At 39.9% G+C, this 18,242-nt stretch overlaps 1 protein-coding gene across 1 annotated transcript in view; it reads right to left on the bottom strand.

Moving 5' to 3' along the window:
- The window catches only part of lamb4 (laminin, beta 4), a 102,488-nt gene that overhangs the window by 3,787 nt on the left and 80,459 nt on the right, over nucleotides 1-18,242 (bottom strand). Inside the window, exons 27-32 of the mRNA XM_068004823.1 lie at nucleotides 10,866-11,020; nucleotides 7,749-7,954; nucleotides 4,250-4,453; nucleotides 3,975-4,119; nucleotides 2,924-3,131; nucleotides 1,046-1,184 (exon numbers count right to left, since the gene is read on the bottom strand). Of these exons, the coding sequence (XP_067860924.1) occupies nucleotides 1,046-1,184; nucleotides 2,924-3,131; nucleotides 3,975-4,119; nucleotides 4,250-4,453; nucleotides 7,749-7,954; nucleotides 10,866-11,020 (1,057 nt within the window). The remainder of the gene's footprint in view (nucleotides 1-1,045; nucleotides 1,185-2,923; nucleotides 3,132-3,974; nucleotides 4,120-4,249; nucleotides 4,454-7,748; nucleotides 7,955-10,865; nucleotides 11,021-18,242) is intronic.

The raw sequence follows: 18,242 nt of genomic DNA, 5'->3' as shown, positions 1-18,242 counted from the left end.
AGGATGAAGGAATAACAGAGATACTAAATAAGTACTTTGCTTCAGTTTTCAAAGAAGAGTATGCAAGTGGAAATTAGATAGGATAACTACAGTTAAGGAATACTGAAAAAATGGTGGAACTCAAAGTGGAAAGGGCACTGGGCCCGATGGCATACATTGTGGAATGCTAAGGGAAGTTAGAGAAGAAATAGGGGAGGCTCTGACCATAATCTTTCAAACATCTTTAGATATGGAATTTATGCCAGAGGACTAGAGGGTTGCCAATGTAACATCTATGTTCAAAAAGGGAAAAAGGGCTAAACCAGGTAAGAAATGATGATTTTATATATATATATATAAAAAAAATCTAAATTTTAAACTGAGAGGAGAGGGTTGATATAATTGCTGTGTGACATCTACGTAAATGCAGTTGAAAAGAATGCTACACTTAGCAAACTGAGCAATGATTCCCCTGAGGTCTATATTAATCTACATAGTTCTTCAAGAAATATGATAGATTATGAACCATAGAAATATTTTTAACTCCTATGCTGGGAGAGATGGTCTATTGATACCCATTTCCCCTTCCTCAACAGTTACCAAAATGAGCAGTCATCTGCCTTTTTAAAAAATGCAACTATCAAACTTGCTGCTATGGGATCATTGTGTAAAGCTATGAACCCTAAGTGTAAAATTAATCCTTTACACAGTAAAAGAAAAAATTATACAAAAAAATTGGAAATATATATAAAACAAAACGGGAATGTACACAAGCAAGGTGACATTGTTGGGTTCAGTTCATGGCTGATAATATCATTCGAATCCTTTAAGAATGCCATAGCTTTTTATCAGAATCTTAGCCATGTGGTGCTCTCTGTTATCTCTATTGTCTATTATAATCCATCCAAAATATAACTCTTGTATTATTTAATATTATACATTGGGACTAAGACCTAGTAAAGAATAACTGACATGCTGATAAAAAAATGAACATCTTCTCATGAATATCTGGATTCTAATGTTATAGATTAAACTTTTAATTAGAATTGAGGTCCTTCCTATTTACCTGTGAAATCTTAGTCTGGGCACCCTTTAGGTTATTAGTGATCTTCTCTATTGTGTCTGAGACTTCTTTTTGGACTTCTTTAACTTTGTCCAGATCTTTCTGTAGTTCCTTTGGGCTTGGGATCTCTTGAGCCGCTTTTCTAAGAATTCACATATAGAATTTACTGTAGTACTGATATACCATGGAAAATTAATACACAATCAGACCTTTAAAATGTAAACAGATTCATGTCTGATTGCTAATGTTTAAAATAATGCTGTGCAGGATCATATATTCAGATTCAGTCATACCATGGGCAAGACAGGGAGCAATATGATAAGACAATTGCACATATCTGTTAAACTCAATCATTATGAGGTCCTGAGGTAGATTGTGCAATAGTTGGGTGGTGTATTATTAGTACCCACCCAACCATTTGTGTGCAGACTCTGTCAGATTTTGTGGAATTAGCTTCATTTTCATGGTGCGAATGAGTTCCTGCGACATATTGTTGGAAACTTGCCAAAGAAACCTATAAAATCACAGGTAAGCAGCCCTTAAAATTAAATGGTGCTAAAATTTTTGATGTAGGTTTCAGCCTTTGCAAAGGCTATTTGGGCAACATAGATCCTTGGTGACATTATCCTTAGGCAGGAAGTAACTTTCATCTATATTTTGACAACACTCAACTCCATCTCTCCACCACCTCAATACCATGACAATATCCGTTTTGTCAAACTATTTGTTGTGGATGAGCCAGAACTTCCTTCAACTCCAAACTGGGGAGAATAAAGCCAACTTATTGACTACCATTAAAAACTCAATACCTTTGCTCCATTTACATGCCCCTCTCCAGCTGGTCACTCAGATTGAGCATTGTCGGTGCCCCATTCAATTCTGAGCTTCCATCTCCATGATATCACTGCCTTTGCCTTTTCCTATCCCCGTTGCCACTAAAATCTTTGTGCACATTTACATGATATCCACACTTCTCCAATGCTTTCCTTATTTGCCCCTCGAGTTTCACCATTTACAAAGTGCAGCTTGTCCTAAACTCTGCTGCCCATATCCTGTCCTGCACTAATTCAGTTCGCTCATGACCTCTATCCTCATGGACCTCTATTGACTCCATATCCCCAAATCCTGATTGTCATTTACAAATTTCTCCATGGCTCCACCCCACTGTACCACTGCAATCCCCTCCAGCCATGTATCCCAGCCAGTGCTCTTTGGTCCTCCAGTTCTAGTGACCTATGCATCTCCCCTCCCACCCCCTCCCAATCCACCACCCATGGCAGAACCTTCAGCTATCCCAACCCTACTCTGGAACTCTCTCACCTCTGCCTTACTGCTTCTCCAACTGCCTTCAAATGCCTCCTAAACACCTATCTTTTTGACCATGCTTTCAGTCATCTCTCCTAACTCTTCTACTATCATGTAGCATCCATTCCTGCTCTGTAAGGCACCTTTGGGCATTTCCTACATTAAAATTACAGTATAAATGCAAATTGTATCTTCTTTCGTTGATATACTTTAGCCACTGTGGCTAAGAGAAGATGCACAATTTTCCAGACACTACACATCTACCTAAATCAGTTGACGGGACAACAAGGTTCCTTTAACAAAGGCTACAATAAGTAATATTTTCTGTTTTCCATGGACCACACTTGCAAAGAATTTAGTGTACATGAGTTTGATTATGTGATAACTAAGTAACATGAGATCATAAACATACAAACTCTTTGGTCTACATTTTTCTGGCAACGGTTAAGGTTGTGATGTATATTTCAACAACTTAGGGAATATTCTAAATAAAAAGTGAAGATGCCATAAACTGTAATCAGAAGGTTATAGAATATTAATAAACAATGCAGATTATTTAAATATAACACTACATACTCAGCTTTCATTGCACGTTTCAAAAGCGTCTTTGCTTCTTGAGAGTGGTTGTTTAGTCGTTCCATTTCTTTATCGATGTCTTTAATTTCAGAAAGAATGTCCTGAATTTGTTTGCTTTTGTTCTTCACTTCTTCAGGAGTAATGGGTAACTTGATGGAAAGAACATAGTTTGCAATTTTTTCAAGATCTTCAGAAGAAACACTGTCGGCTTGAATTGGAGGAGAAAGTGTAAAAATACAAGTTATCTTTAACAGAGGACTCAGTGGAGTTCAAAAGAAATATAAAGAACACATTTCTTAAACAATCTGAGGTAGAATCATCATTTTTGTAGTAGTGAGTCCATACCGCCACTGCTTATATTGAATGGCTAGTTTGGCAGAAGCCGTACTTTCGGTGTAATTACCACAAACTCTTAATTTTTGTACTGAATTAAACAGTGTTAATATACTATTGTACAATAGGGCAGGCCTGCCTAAGAGAAGGCAATTTACAATTTTCCAAACTAGATATGTACACCCTTGGGATCAGAGTTTAATACTTTCCACTCCTCCCAAGAACACAAGAAAGCACAGAAGAATAAAATACCCTTTAGCCCATTAAGTCCTTTCCTTTCACATTTGTGTACAATCCAATCATAGATCTACTCTCATTTAATCATCAGAGGGAAGGTTGGCAAACTTTCCGTAGCCTTTGCCCAAGGGAAAATCAAGTTGCAAAACTCCAGAAAAGCTGTATCACCTATTCATTCTAGAACAGTTGCCTTTCTTAGCATGACATTTCTAAGGCTGCAGCAGCTCAGGAACTTTAATTTTCTGTAGTTATTCTTTTTTCCTCCTTCAAATTCAGCTTGTTCTTTTTCCTCGCCAATTTTTCTCCTCCAATTTTCTCTTCTCCCTTGACTGCTTGACTGTTTCCTGAGGTAATGTTCAACATGTACCAGTTGCCCTATGATACCACAGCCACGTGTCATTATTCATATATAAGTCTTTTCAGAATCCAATGGGATTGGATACAATAAAGATAGCAACTGGCAGCAAATAGGACTAAGTACCTGTGAGAAACTCTTTCGCTTTTCTGATGATGACTTTGGTTTCTTGCTTTTCCTTTTCAAGTTCATCCTTAGTCTTAGCTACTTTATCTGATAATTTGGTTGCCTTGTCCTTAGTTTCTTGTGTTATATTTCTGATGGAATCAATCTAGAAAAAAAAAGAAGGCTAGATTACTAGTGTACAAAGTTAAAGCCATTCTGAATTTCTTGACATAAACGAGCTAGTTGGTCAAGAAGATAGTTCTTTATAAAAACCTGAAACTGTAACACATAGTTACCTTGTTTATTGTATTCTGCAGTTTTTTTAGGAGCTGGTTCATCTGATCTCTTGTTTCTTCAGCTCTGGTTTTTACATCATTTGCCACAGACAGAGCTCCGTTACAATATGCGCCGCCACATTTTTTATTTCCAAAATCGTCACGACATAAAGCTCCTCCACACAGATCTTCATCACATGATAAGTTTCCATGTGCTCCACAAATCTTCAAATGTTAAGTAAAGAAAATAATTTTAAATGTGATATACAACATGGCAAATTAAATTAAAACTGCATTGAATTTTTTTGGTTGTTTGAAACAGAACGTCACAAAAATTCATTCTGGATATTTCTACGAAGTCTTAGTAATGTGTAAGCCAAATATAATCTATTCTGTTTAAGCATATTATTCCAATACAGGCAGGATCTCAAACTATTCTCAACATTATTGTAGGCAGTCCACTCCTATTAAGTAGCAAATCCTAAAGAAGCAGTTCTCTACAATTTTTATTGTGTAGCTTAAAAGTAGTGTTTACTCTTTATTTTCTTTAATTGTAATTGAAATATTATCTTGGAATAGTACAGTTTTGATCAATCTCACTAGATTTGCTACCTTTTAGAGTAGAACAGTCACAAGAATGGTAAGACTATTGTGTCTATTCCAGTACGTTATGGTGCCTCGGAAATTAAATCATGTTGCATAAGACCAGAAACACTTGGTTGCTGTATCGGCAACTGCTCCAAATTGGAAAATGGTCTAACGTTGAGAAAAATGACATTTTTTAGTTCTGTAGGCAGTGGTACTATATTACTACATTAAGAATTCTACCAGTAGAAAGCCAGGATTTCTGCTGTTTTAAACACCATAGGGCTAAAGTTTGAGAAAGTTCCATTTAAAAGGCTGTTAGTTAAATTCAAAGCTGCGGGGATTCAGGGTAAACGTTGGGAATGATTGAGAAAGTGGCTGAAGGGTGTAGGAATCAATGAATACTCATTAGAGGAGTTAAATCGGAGGGGGGAAAATAAAGAGTGGAGTGCCGCAGGACTTGGTCGTGAGATTGCTATTGTTTCTAATTTACATAAATGACTTGGATTCAGAAACACATTGCAAAGCGGTCAAACTTGCAGATGATACCAAACTAGGAGGTGCAGTGGAATTGTAAAAGGGAGCTCAGAAATGACAGAATAAGTTGGACAAAATATGTAAGTGGGCAGAACAATGCTGGATGAAATTTAACGCAGACAAGTGCAAAGTGTTGTATATAAGATGGAAAAATAAGCAACACATGTACTCCAGGAAAGGTGTTGAAATAACTAACGATGAAGTTTAAAGAGACTGAGGAGTGTTAGTAGACTCGACATGAAACATGTCCAATCAATGCAGAGCAGTGAATCAACATAGCCAAAACAGTTAAATATAAGTCAAACTGTACATTGGTTTATTCAAATGTGAACTGGAATACTGTGTTCAGTTCAGGCTGCCGAAATACAAAGGAGAGGTTAAAACATTGGAGGCAATGCAGAGAAGAGTTACAAGGCTGATTGTCTGTGTTAGGGGTCTGAGTTATGAGAAAAAACTGGAGAAGTTTTTGTTCTTTAGCCTGGAAAGGAGCTGACCGAGAAATGATCTTATAGAGGCAAGTAAGATAGTCAAAGGAATGGGAAAAGTAAATTAAGAATATTACTTTAAATTAAATAGTGGGAGTGAAACGAAGGGACACTATTCAACCAGTAAAAGGTAATCATCAGGACTAATATCAGGAAATTCTTCTTCACGGAATGACTGAGCAACTCTTGGAATGAAGTACCAGATAGAGCGCTGGAGAAAAGAAAAGAAATTAATAAATTAAGATAGCGACTTTCACAATCTCAGCATGTCTCAAAGTGCTTCACAGCCAGTGAAGTACTTTTGAAGTGTAGTCACTGTTATAATTCAGGCAAATGCAGCAGCCAATTTGCTCATAGCAAAGTTCCACAATCAGCAATGAAATAAATGACCAGGAAATATATTTTGTTTTGTTAAGTGCTATAGAAGGAAGCTCAGTGAATTGCTACGGTCCATCCTGTAGATAATACATACTGTGGCCACAGTACGCTGGTATTTTAAGGTGGATATTGAGTTCAGTGGCTCTGTCCTGGATGGTGTCGACACTACTGAATGTTGTTCTGGCTGCACCCATCCAAGTGGGTATTCAATCACACTTCTGATTTGATCTTTGTAGATGGTGGAGAGGTCAGGAGGGGAGCCACTCATTCCAGAGTATCCAGATTCTACCATGTTCTTGTAATCACGCTGTTGATATGGCTGGTCCGGTTAAGATTCTCAGCAATGGTGACCACCAAGATGTTGATAGTGGGAAATGCAGCAATGGTGGTGCCATTGAAGGTCAGATGGTTCGGCATTTTCTAGAAACTAGAAAACTAGAACAATGCCTGGGAACTTGAAGTATCCATTTAAAGAAAGCTTAAACTGTAGTTCAGAAATCTGAAAAATGTACCAGATAGAAGAATGGAGTGTGGAGAATGGAGTTTGAAGGAAGTTGCCGTTGGAAATTTTTAATATATTTTACAATAGTTTGGCACATGACCGCCTGAAAAGCAGACAGACATTCTGCAACATGAGACAAACGCCCCGATTTTGACTGGGAGTGGAAGCCGTGCGGGCGGGGGCTGAGGCAGACAGCAAAATGTCCGACCCTTGGCAGGGCGAGGACATAAGATTTTAACTCCTTCATCTGCATAGTCTCCCTCCCGAACCCAGTAGATGGAGCATGATATTGGGCGGCAGGAGGCTGCAGTTGGGGACTCGAAAGAACGGACCCCGGCACTCAGATAAGTAGTTGGGAGAGGGTTCGAGAGGGCCTTGCGGTGGGAGAGGGGAGAAAACTTCTCCTGTCCCTACAAGGAAAGTTTAAAAAAAAAGAAGGTCCACTTACCTTTTTGGGCCTCATCTGGTCCTGGCTCCTCTTCCTGATGGGCTGGCCAAGTCGGGAAGCCACAACGGCTTCCCCGCGCAGGCCTCCAGTTAAAATTGCAGTTGAGCCCCAGTAACATCTTTGGAGCTCGATCTACATATTTAAAGAAGGATCCCACTGGCGTATAATGAGTGTCCCTCTCGCCTGCTCAGAAGAGCAGGTTAAGATCAGAACCTTCAGGTGCATGTAATCTCCTGGACCATTTTAACTGCCTGCCTGCCTGCCTGGCTTCTGCCGCTCAGGCAGGGTTAAAATTGGTCCTAAAGTACGTATGTGGGAGATCTATTTGTTCTTATTACTATAGTATGCTGGTGTGTTAGTTGAGAATGGATGGTTATATAAGTTAAAATCTCCAATATGCTGTGTCTATAGTTTGCACTGGAATTTTCAATGTTTTTTGGTATGTTAAACAGGCTCACCTATTAATAAGTCTGTAATGAAATGAATCTGATTTTTCTTAATATATTATAATTCTATGCCCTTAAATTATTGTTAACCAGACAGACCACATTTCCTTGAAATGGTTTTAATACATGCAGGACTCACCTTGTTATTTACAACACTCAAATCCAATAGTTTCGTCTTTTTCTTTAGTGCATAAATTTCACCTCTATCAATCAACATTACTTTGTCTAACAAGGCAGTTGCCTTTTCTCTTGTAGTTTTTGAGTTGTTCAGCACTTCTGAGACATTGACTTTCTGCTGAGAAGCTTCTGAATTCTGGTAGTACATTTTAATATCTTCAAAGCTACCTGTCAACAAAAGTAAAATAATTACACCATTATACCTTGAACTGAATGTAACCTATGACTACAAATTTTATCACCATTGTAAAGTACGACGGAAGAAATGTTTGAACACTATTTGTTGAGTGAACTGAATTATTTTAATAAGCTATTAAAAATCGGTGTGTACTACTGCACCCCTCACAGGGTTATGTTATTGTGTATTTTACCTCAATGGAGCATTTAAATACAACTGGACTTCCCAAAGCTGTAATGCCCATAAATGTAGATTGCTCACTCCACATACTATATCCTAATCAATCAGCCGGGTTTTAAGTGGCTCCTTGCATAAAAGTGACTGTCTGTGATCAAGATTTTGTTGGTTTCATGGAGTCAGGAGATGTGAATATATTTCACAAAGGATCAGGTCACTTCCCAAATTGACAGCTTTGTATTGATTAAAGGAAAGATTGCTTAGATCGTTTCCCAACAAAGTTCATTACATGCTAATTTGGGTCAATAGGGAAGAGTTTGTGTGTGGTCTGTGCAAGCTCCGCAAAGACTCCCAAAGCCTAGGGAAAAAAACAACTTGATTCCTCAAATACAAGTCCATAAATCACCAGGTCTTCAGCGCCATTATTTTTCAGTCTTTGTGGCAGTGGTATAAAGAATGGCTTAAATGCAGCAAATGCATGATCACCATTTATTTTCATGAGGCGAAGTTATGTTAATTATCTTCTGGTTGTTTTTGGCAAGGGGTAACGGCCGAGCAGCACTAAAGTCCCAGAAAATTATGGTACGTAATGTCGTAATTCACTTACACTATAATTTCCCAGAACTTCTGTGCTAGAATAATGGCGTAGACTGTAGATGGGCCAATATATTGCTATGGCGCAAGTTTTCAGCAAGTTCAGGGCATAATTGTACATGTGTTGCAAATGACTAGTCCCAAATGAGGTGTTTATAGTTCTTTTCTGTGGAGTAATTTGAGATTAACTTTAGCGTTTACTGAAATTAAGTGTCAATCTTTATACTGATCTCTTGCGATTTATATCTTTAATTACTGAGCCTACTTCTAATGTTGATAATTCTCTAGTATGCTGACCATTATTTAAGAACATAAGAAAGCATGGAATGAGAAATGACTTTTTCCTTTGACCGATGATGTGCAAACTGCTCTATAATGGATTTTTTTTCCACATTTACTCTCCTAATGGAAAGTCTGCCTTCTTCAAAGGTAAATCGAGCAAATGTCAATGTCTTTCTATGCTCAAACACACTTTATAAGTGTAAATTACAAACAAATAAGAGCACAGTGGTGCTTTTTACGATCTCATTTATGCTAGAGACACAAAGAAATATACACTACATAAGAACAGACCAAAATAGTTTCCCCTGAATAGAATCCCCCAAATCCCAACATATAATAAATACAAGTGCAACAAAAAAAAATACTAGGGACACAGAAGATGAGAGGTATATGAAAGGAATATGTAGGACCAAGAATCCACTTAATAAGACAAATTGAATGCCACTGGGAGAATAGGTCTTAAGCAGTTCACAGTAAAAGAAAACCACCCATCTCACAATGGAACAAAAACAGATACAGTGAAGAGACAAAGGTACAGCCCTACCAAGAATGATAAGGAATTTACAGACCCCCCCATGCAATGTAAAAAACACTCCTAGACTTCACAAAAGAAAATACCTCGAAGCAACACAAAGGTATGCAAATCGAAGAAAACTTAATCAAAATGGAGATATACATTCCAAAGAAAACAAAATAGACCTAAATCCGGAGTAGCAATAAAACTGAAGTACTGTTAAGATAAGATATATTTCATAGCTTCTGTTCTGCCCAGTTGAGGTTCTGGGATGTTGGTATATAAAAAGGCACAGCTTAAGTATCAAATACATCAAGCAACACCTATCCTGCCATGGGCTTGCGGCAGGATGCAGATTCTTCCATGATTTCACAACATCGCACCATACAAAAACCACACCATTCAATATGTTGGTGGTTTGCTGTCAATTGCTATATGAAAAAAATTCTTGTTGCAATGATTCTGCAAAAACAGCTATAAATATGGTACTGCTACCAGAATTCACCTAAATGTGGGGCAGGATGGGAGGAGTTAGGGAGAGAAGGCCAATTTTATTTGCAATGCTCCATGATAAATTCTATATCAAATATGCTCTTCCAAATGTCCAAATCACTAATCTAAAAATTGGCTAATGAAAGTAAAAGAATGGACAAAATTAAATGGGGCCTTTCATTACCACAAACCTATTTATGCTTGAAGTACCCTCAAGATGGCACTTATCATTAGTTCTGAGTGCATGCTAATCTACTTTTTTTGTGTTAGCAGTAACATGACATTGTATTTTAAGATCGATCTGGATGAGTTTCAGTACCAATTTTATTAAATGATAAAATAAGCTTCAATAATAGTGAAAAAAAGTGTTGGCAATTTTTTTTCTCATTGGTGAAGATGAATAACTAAAACAGATGTGCGTCTTTTACATAAAGGTGACCTCATGCGCAAGTGATGCAATGATACATTTGGATGTGATGTACATAATTGGATTAGGTGGTTGTAAGCAAATTAAAAAGGTTTGTCTGTCACTTTTTCATGAAGACAGTGCCCCTTTAAGAGACAATATTCTGAGATAACTGTGCAGTAGCTAGTATCTAATTGCGCTCTGAGCAGATGTGGTTGACTCAAAGTGGTCAGTGAAAGAGTTAACATCCTCTCTCAAGGGACTAACTTGGATGTTTAAGCACACGCATGTAAAACATGTGGTTATTTCAACAAATTACATAACTTTAGTTTTAATATGTACTTTTAAAATGATTATTTTAATCAACTAAATCCAACATCCATTTGACATGGACATGGGAATGTTGGTTTAATGGTGCTTCCACTGGTACACTTACCATTTATTTTAGCTTCCATTCCAGGTTTCTTCTTGAGTCTACTCAAGTCCTCAATGAGTTTGTCAACTTCCTTATTAAGATCATCAATGACTCTGTTGAACACCTTGGTGTCACTTGAAATATTCACATTTGGATTGATCTGCATTTTGGTTTTGCTGCACAACAAAGAAGTTGCAAATATATTTAATACGTTATTACATAACATATAAATACAGTGTGGACAATTACATGACTACATTGTGGTTATATTGCATGGTGGATTCTGTGTCATATTGTGCCCCACATTAGGGCCATGTGTGCAGTATACTGCTGCCAATTTCTTTACAATCTTGCTAAGGCTGACAACAATGATGCCACCCAAAAGAGGAGGTTTGTTGGCATTGGGACTGGTCACCAGCTGCAGTGTAATTTCAATTAATTTATGATCAGAAAAATTTCATGCATGTGCACTGGACAGTCATGTGATCTTCAGCCCCTTTCTACCCCCGCCCCCACACACACAGCAGTGTGGCTGACACGCTGTCTGCATGGGCGCAGGCAATTGCATCCAACATATGGAATTCCCTACATTTTATTTTTAGGGGTGCAGGCGTGCTTCTTTAAGCTGGCTTCTTCTCTGAATTTTGGAATTGGCAAAATGCTACCTGAGAGCTTGAGCACAGAGGTTGGGAAAGACAGAGAGTGAAGTGCTAACAGAGTGATGACATTCAACTGGGAATTTGGTGAGTGTGGGAATTCAGTGCAGAGGGGGCAGGAGGTGCTAAATGATTTAAACCAAAGAATTATAGACTAAGACTGAGAGGATCATGAAGAGAGTTGCACGAGGAATCAAAACAAGACAAGGAGGTGCGCCGAGGGTAAGTCAGTAAGTATTTAGTTTGTTGGTTAGTGTTTTAGTTTTTAGTGGTTATTGGGGATAAAAGGAGTGGGACTAGCGACTGAGAGCAAAGCTGATACCGACTCAAATACAGGCAGACGTTTGAAAGAGTGACATCAGAGGACAGCTGGTTGGTGAGTAATACATTTTTTTGCTCTCTAGGCTAGGGGAGTGGTTTAAACTAGGAACCTGTAACTCGCTATTATTTATAATAATAACTTTAATAAGTTATTATTAAATTAATAACTTAAACCAGATAAATTCATTAGTTTAAAAAATAACTAAAAAGAAACCAAGTGAATTAATTACATAAAAACTTTAAGTAAATAAATAAAACAAGATTAGGTAGAGATGGCAGTACAGGTCGTGTGCCGTAACTGCGGCATGTGGGAGTTTGTGGAGAGCAGCGTAATCCCAGGCAACTACATCTGCAGTAAGCGTCTGCAGCTCGAAGAACTTCGGCTCAGAGTTGTTGCGCTGGAGTCTGAGGTGCAAACATTGCAATGCATCAGGGAGGGGGAGAGTTACCTGGACACTTTGAGCCAGGAGGCAGTCACATCCCTTAGGTTAGGTAGTAGTTTAGATTTGGTTAGTGGTCAGAGACAGGAGGATGTGACTGCGAGTCAGGCAGGTAAGGGGACCCCAGATGCAGTGGCAGAGGAGCCTTAGCCTTTGCCCTTGTCCAACAGGTACGAGATACTAGCTACCTGAGTGGATGAGAACAAAGACTGCAGGGAGGATGGGCAAATTGACCACGGCACTGTGGTACAAGAGGCCATTCAAGTGGGGGGAGCAAAAAGGAATGTGGTAGTGTTAGGGGATGGTATAGTTAGGGGGATAGATAGTGTTCTCTGCAATCGCGACCATGAGTCCCAAAGGCTGTGTTGCCTGCCTGGTGTCAGGGTTAAGGACATCTCCTCGTGGCTGGAGAAGAACTTGAAGCAGGAGGGGGAAGATCCAGTTGTCGTGGTCCACATAGGAACCAACAACATAGGTAGAACTAAGAATGAGGTTCTGCTGAGGGAATTTGAGGAGCTAGGGACCAAATTAAAAAGCAGAACCTCAAAGGTAATAATATCTGGATTACTACCTGAGCCACGCGCAAATTGGCATAGGGAAAAACAGATTATATGGATAAATGCACGGTTGAAAGAGTGGTGTGGGAAGCTGTGGTTTCAATTCATGGGGCATTGGCATCAGTACTGGGGAATGAGGGGGCTGTTCCATTGGGACGGGCTCCACTTAATGTATCCAAGTTTGCTGACGATACAAAGCTAGGTAGGAAAGGAAACTGTGAGGAGGACGCAAAGAGGTTGTAAAGGGATACAGACAGGTTGGGCTTGATTTTCAAAATAAAAAACGGGTGGGTTGGGGGCGGTGGGCGGCATTGAAAATTGCCACCATTTCAGACTTGCCCCAAACCCGCCTCCAACCTGCCCATTTCCGATTTTCATGGGGGCGGGACGAGGGGCGGGCGGCCAACCCACTCCCAGGAGGCGGGTTGGGCCTTAAAACCTTTTGAAGAGTCTTCAGGCCTCCATTTTTCACTAATTCCCGATTTCAACGCCGGGGGCCGGGATTCCCTGGCCTTCTGTTTGATGCCTCGTGAAAGGAGGCGAGAAGGCCCGAGACTAACGGGTAGGTGCCTAGAAAGGCACAGCTTGTGGGTCTGGAGGAGCAGGTGTGCTTCCCCCGGGCCCAACAAGCCGACCTGCACCGACCCCTCCCCCCCCCCACACCGATCGCGGACCCTCCCCTCCCGATCGCGGACTCCCAACTGCGAAACCCCAACCCCTGACCCTGATCCTCTGACCCCGATCCTCCGACCCCAACCCCGATCCTCCGACCCCAACCCCGATCCTCCGACCCCAATCCCGATCCTCTGACCTCGACCCCCCAACCTCAATCCTCCGACCCCGATCCTCCGGCCCCGATCCTGATCCTCCGACACCGACCCCAATCCATACAAACAAAGACTTACCTGAACACGTCCTCTCCCTGGCTGGTCTCCTGACCGACTGAGACCAGCCTGTCAATCAGCCGGTCAGTCGGACCGGAAACCGATTAAGAAAAAAAGAGAGACGTTCTTACGACAAAATTGTAAGGACGTCCGGGAAACCGGTACTAATGGGTTTCCCGACCTCAAATTGACCCCCCCGCCCCCTTCCCGGCTCTGTTTTAAAATTGAGCCCGTTAAGTGAGTGGGTGAGAAGGTGACAGATGGAGTATCATGTGGGGAAATGTGAAATTATCCACTTTGGTAGGCAGAATAGAAAAGGCAGAATATTTCTTAAAAGATGAGAGATTAAGAAATGTGGGTAGTCAGAGGGATTTGGGTGTCCTTGTACATGAATCACAGAATGTTAACATGCAGGTACAGCAAGCAATTAGGAAGGCAAATAGGAACATAGGAACAGGAGTAGGCCATTCAGCCCGTCGTGCCTGCTCCACCATTTGATAAGATCATGGCTGATCTGTGATCTAACTCCATGTACCTGCATTTGGCCCATATCCCTTAATACCTTTGGTTGCCAAAAAGCTATCTATCTCACATTTAAATTTATCAATTGAGCTAGTATCAATTGCCGTTTGCGGAAGAGAGTTCCAAACTTCTATCACCCTTTGTGTGTAGAAATGTTTTCTAATCTCGCTCCTGAAAGGTCTGGCTCTAATTTTTAGACTGCGCCCCTTACTCCTAAAATCCCGAACCAGCGGAAATAGTTTCTTTCTATCCACCCTATCTGTTCCCCTTAATATCTTATAAACTTCAATCAGATCACCCCTTAACCTTCTAATCTCTAGAGAATACAACCCCAATTTGTGTAATCTCTCCTCGTAACTTAACGTTGAAGTCCGGGTATCATTCTAGTAAACCTACGCTGCACTCCCTCCAAGGCCAATATAATGGGCCTATATTTTCTGGAGTTTAGAAGAATGAAAGATGATCTCATTCAAACGTATAAAATTCTTAGAGGGCTTAATAGGGTCGATGCTGAGAGGCTGTTTCCCCTGGCTAGAGAGTCTAGAACTAGGGGTCAGTGTCTCAAAATAAGGGGTTGGCCATTTAGGACTGAGATGAGGAAAAATTTCTTCACTCAGAGGGTTGTGAATCTTTGGAATTCTCTACCCCAGAGGGCTGTGGATGCTCAGTCATTGACTATATTCAAGACTGAGATCGATGGATATTTGGACACTAAGGGAATCAGAGGATATGGGGATAGGGCAGGAAAGTGGAGATGAGGTAGAAGATCAGCTGTGATCTTATTGAACGGCGGAGCAGGCATGAGGAGTCATATGGCCTACTCCTGCTCTTATGTCTTATGTTCTTATGTACCAATGGAAAATTGATTTAAGATTAGGTATAGTGTTAGAGGTTAGAGTTAGAGGTTAGAATTTATAGTGTTATTTATAGTCAGATTTTAGAGTTATTGAGAGTTAGAGTTTAAAGTTAGAGGTTAGAGTTAGAGTTGTTTGGCGTTCGGTTGCAGTTATGATAGTCTAGTAGTTAGGGTACTAGACTAGCAACCCTGAGCATGAGCTCAAATCCCATCTTAGCAAGTTGTGAAATTTAATTTAATAAATCTAACAATTCGTGGGCTATCCTCAGAAAATTACCATGAAAACTGTTGTTTTATTGTAAAAACCCAATGAGTTTACTAATATCCTGCAGGGAAGGGAACCGGCATGTGACTCCAGTTCTATATTACATGCTCTCAGGGCAACTAGGGATGGACAATAAATACTGGCTTTTTCAGTGTCACCCATATTCCAAGAACAAAAAAACAAAGTTTAGAGTAAAAGATTAGATTTCAGCTAAGGATTAGATTTGGGGTTAACATTAGGTTTAGGCCTAGGGTTAGTATTAGGTTTGGGGTTACATAGGCTGCTTCTGTGCTGTGAAGTCTTTCAGCCCAACTGGTCTATACCAGTGTTTATGTTCCACAAGAGCCTGCTCTTACCCTACTTCATCTAACCCTATCTGCATATCCTTCTATTCCTTTCTCCTTTGTGTACTTATCTAGCTTCCCCTTAAAAGGTAGCTATGCTATTTCCCTCAACTTCTCCATGTTGTAGCTGGTTCCACATTCTAACCACTCTCTGGGTAAAGAAGTTTCTCCTGAATTTCCTATTGGATTTATTAGTGACTATCTTATATTTAAGGCCCCTAGGTTTAGACTCCCCCACAAGTGGAAACATCTTTTCTACATCTACCCTATTAAACCCCTTCATAATTTTAAAGATCTCTATTAGGTCACCCCTCAGCCTTCTCTTTTCTAGAGAAAAGAGCCCCAGCCTGCTCAGTCTTTCCTGATAGGTATAACCTCACAGTTCTGGTATTATCCTTGTAAGTATTTTTGCACCTTCTTCAGTGCCTCTATATCCCTTTTGTAATATGGTGACCGGAACTATACACAATAATCTAAATGTGGTCTAACCAAAGTTCTATACAAGTTTAACATAACTTCCCTGCTTTTCAATTCTATTCCTCTAGAAATGAATGCCAGTGCTTTGTTTGCAATTTTTAGGGCTTTGTTAACTTGCGTTGCTACTTTTAATGATTTGTGAATGTGTACCTTTAGATCCCTTTGCTCCTCTACCCCATTCAAGGTTAAATTTAGAGGTAGTGCAGTTTTATGTGAGGCAAAAACCATATTTTATTGAAGCAGAGGATTGATTTTGATGGAGAGATGCAATACTGGGATGGATTTGTCAGGGACAGATCTGTTTTGGAGATGATTGTATTATGTGGAACTGGCCATCAGCGTATGTAATCATTATGATGCAGAGTCATGCTTTGTACTTCAGTGTTGTATTTTGACATCAATCTGTAATCACTGGGATGACTGTTTTTAAGTGGCAGTTGTACACCAGATCTTATATGGTTTCCATGTTGTACCGTTGCAGAATCTGTTGTATGATCTGCCAAGCAATTGGAGTACAAATAAATCGATCAGAAGTAGTGTGAAATCAACTCCAGGAGGCAGTCTTCCACTACTTTGTTATTCACTAACTGCAATATAACTTTTACTGGTGCAAATCAAAGCTTTAAAACTTTAAAGCTGAGGTTTAAAATGTGCCAAGCTCCTTTATGTTTCAGATGTTAGAAAATAAATAACTCTTTTCGAACATTAAAATTATTTCACTGATATTCGGACTGGTTTAAGCACAAATGCACAGAGCTCTGCGTTGCTACTTAGGGAATAGTGAGCTGGTAAAATAACTTGCTGTTATCCCCTCGCAGCCCTCTCAAAGGTGTTAGTCTGAAACAGTGTAACTAACACAATACAGAAAATTGGGTAGAGACTCTACGTTTCTCCACATGGTAAACTTACAGTTAGTATTGTTATGGTTTTTACTTTTTCATTTTTGCTGTAAAAGTATTTTTCATTAGAGCCTCTGCAATTGATGAAGCACTTGTTCCTTGGAAGAATAGACTGGGCCCAAAAATTCATGGGCCTTTGATTCCAGTGTAAATACCGTGTTCATACTGCTTTGGTGCTGACTCTGTCTAACTTTGTGGGTTGTAAACAATTTTACAACACCAAGTTATAGTCCAGCAATTTTATTTTAAATTCACAAGCTTTCGGAGGCTTCCTCCTTCCTCAGGTGAACGTTGTTGACAATAACGTTCACCTGAGGAAGGAGGAAGCCTCCAAAAGCTTGTGAATTTAAAATAAAATTGCTGGACTATAACTTGGTGTTGTAAAATTGTTTACAATTGTCAACCCCAGTCCATCACCGGCATCTCCACTTCATAACTTTGTGGGCTTAGGGGTAGGTCATCTAATTTATATAAACCAGGCAGGCGCCAAGGTGGGTCCCTCATCCCCCATTTGGCAGGCTGGTCTGCCTGTTTTCACTCTATGTATTGGCTCGGCGATGTCCTGCCAAGTTTGAGATGAGGAAACTCCTGGCCTGGGAGTCCCATACCCTGGCCACACCACCTCTGACCCTGTTTGGGGCAGAAGGAGGCTCCACCCCCTAACAAAGCCAGGGTAGGTCAGGAATGGCCATATCTGGGTCTCAGCCTAATTTGTGACCCTTCCATTGCTTGATGTACGAAGGCAGTGTGCCGGAAGGATCAAGGATTTTTGGCACCAGTATACGGTGTTGCCAAAGAAAAATCCTGAAATTAAATAAATGGGAGATTCAATGTAAACCAAACTACATGAACTGGAGAAATGTTTTAACTACAGTCTCTTTTTCTCCTATAGCTCATATTTCAACTTATGTTTTATTTATGGAAACCCTGTTAAATTCTGTTCATCGCCTGTGGATGTGCCATAAAGATGCAATTACTTTTGCCTACAATTTAAGCTGCCACGAACTAACTGCTGGAGAGCAGGCTTTATTTGTACAGATCGTTTCCACATCATATCATGGTAATAGACAAGGTTCAAACTAGGAAATCAAAAGAAGTGTGGGTTTTAGCATATGTTATAATGTATGTGAAAGATCCCATTCTGTGGTGTATTCCAACTAAAAATGATAGCGGGGCA

Source organism: Heptranchias perlo, chromosome 24, assembly GCF_035084215.1.
Source record: "Heptranchias perlo isolate sHepPer1 chromosome 24, sHepPer1.hap1, whole genome shotgun sequence".
In the NCBI taxonomy this organism is placed as follows: domain Eukaryota; kingdom Metazoa; phylum Chordata; class Chondrichthyes; order Hexanchiformes; family Hexanchidae; genus Heptranchias; species Heptranchias perlo.
This window is presented reverse-complemented; position numbering and strand designations above follow the sequence as displayed.